General features: G+C 36.2%; 1 protein-coding gene across 1 annotated transcript in view; it reads left to right on the top strand.

Annotated features, from left to right (window-relative positions):
- Positions 1-278: 278 nt before the first annotated feature.
- Positions 279-1,087, top strand: part of LOC105621441 (plasma membrane calcium-transporting ATPase 1-like) — a 30,925-nt gene continuing 30,116 nt past the window's right edge. The window contains exons 1-2 of the mRNA XM_012202911.1: positions 279-435; positions 748-952. Of these exons, the coding sequence (XP_012058301.1) occupies positions 279-435; positions 748-952 (362 nt within the window). The remainder of the gene's footprint in view (positions 436-747; positions 953-1,087) is intronic.

Genomic DNA, 1,087 nt, shown 5'->3' with positions numbered 1-1,087 from the left:
CAGTGGGTACATTGCGATAATTTAAGTTACAAATGGAATTAAACATGTGTATATGAATGTAACATGGAACATGTATGTTTATATCCATACCATTTTAGCATCTCATTGCATCTTGTAAACTTGATAATTGAAGAAGGTCTCTCTTATGTTTCAGCCGTTGGTCCTCCATTCACTTGGAGGCCAGTGGAGCAGAGACGCCAGAGAATAATACGAGCTGTGGTAGCCTTGCGGAAGCGCAATAGTAGTTGGCTTCGGCCAACGGAGACGACAGGGATATCATGGCAACGATAGACGGCCGGCCGGCCCAATATGGTGTCACGCTTAAGCAACTCCGCGAGCTTATGGAGCTCCGGGGTCGCGAAGGTGTCAACAAGATCAATGGCTACGGTGGTGTGCAGGAGATTTGTAAAAAACTGTATACTTCACCCAATGAAGGTAGGTTCGTCAGCTGTATCTCGCTAGGACAGAGCATTTATGTCGACAAGAGATAAGCTTCACATACCTTTCTTCTAATTTCTGAAAGCTTAAGCCGATATTCATAATCAATTGTTATTTTAAGATCGTCTTAAATAATGTCTTAAGATGCTAATATGGCTCTATAATTGACTTAGACATTAATCTTAAGACTTCTTAAAAAGACTTAAATGTAAAAACTGGACCACCAATCTAAGAATCATAACAAATAAAATTTTCTGACATAGAAAAACATGATGAGAAATATATTTTGATAATTGTGTGTTTATGTAGGTCTTAGTGGATCAGCAGCGGACATACAACATAGGCGAGATACATTTGGTTCCAATATGATACCTCCAAAGCCACCAAAAACATTTTTACAGTTAGTATGGGAAGCATTGCAAGATGTCACGTTAATCATCTTAGAAGTAGCAGCATTGGTTTCATTAGGTCTTAGCTTTTATCAGCCTGCTGATGATGAGGAAAAAGAAGGTAAGTATTTATGATGTGATGTCATATATTTATCTATGAGTAGTTTCCACTTATTGTTAGATAGTATAGTAAGAAATTTATATTAAAATCTTTTATATATATATATATATATATATATATATATATATAGTATATATAG

The sequence above is a fragment of the Atta cephalotes genome, assembly GCF_000143395.1.
Source record: "Atta cephalotes unplaced genomic scaffold scaffold00033, whole genome shotgun sequence".
Lineage (NCBI taxonomy): Eukaryota > Metazoa > Arthropoda > Insecta > Hymenoptera > Formicidae > Atta > Atta cephalotes.
The sequence above is the reverse complement of the archived record's forward strand: the minus strand, read 5'-3'. Positions and strand labels throughout refer to the sequence as shown.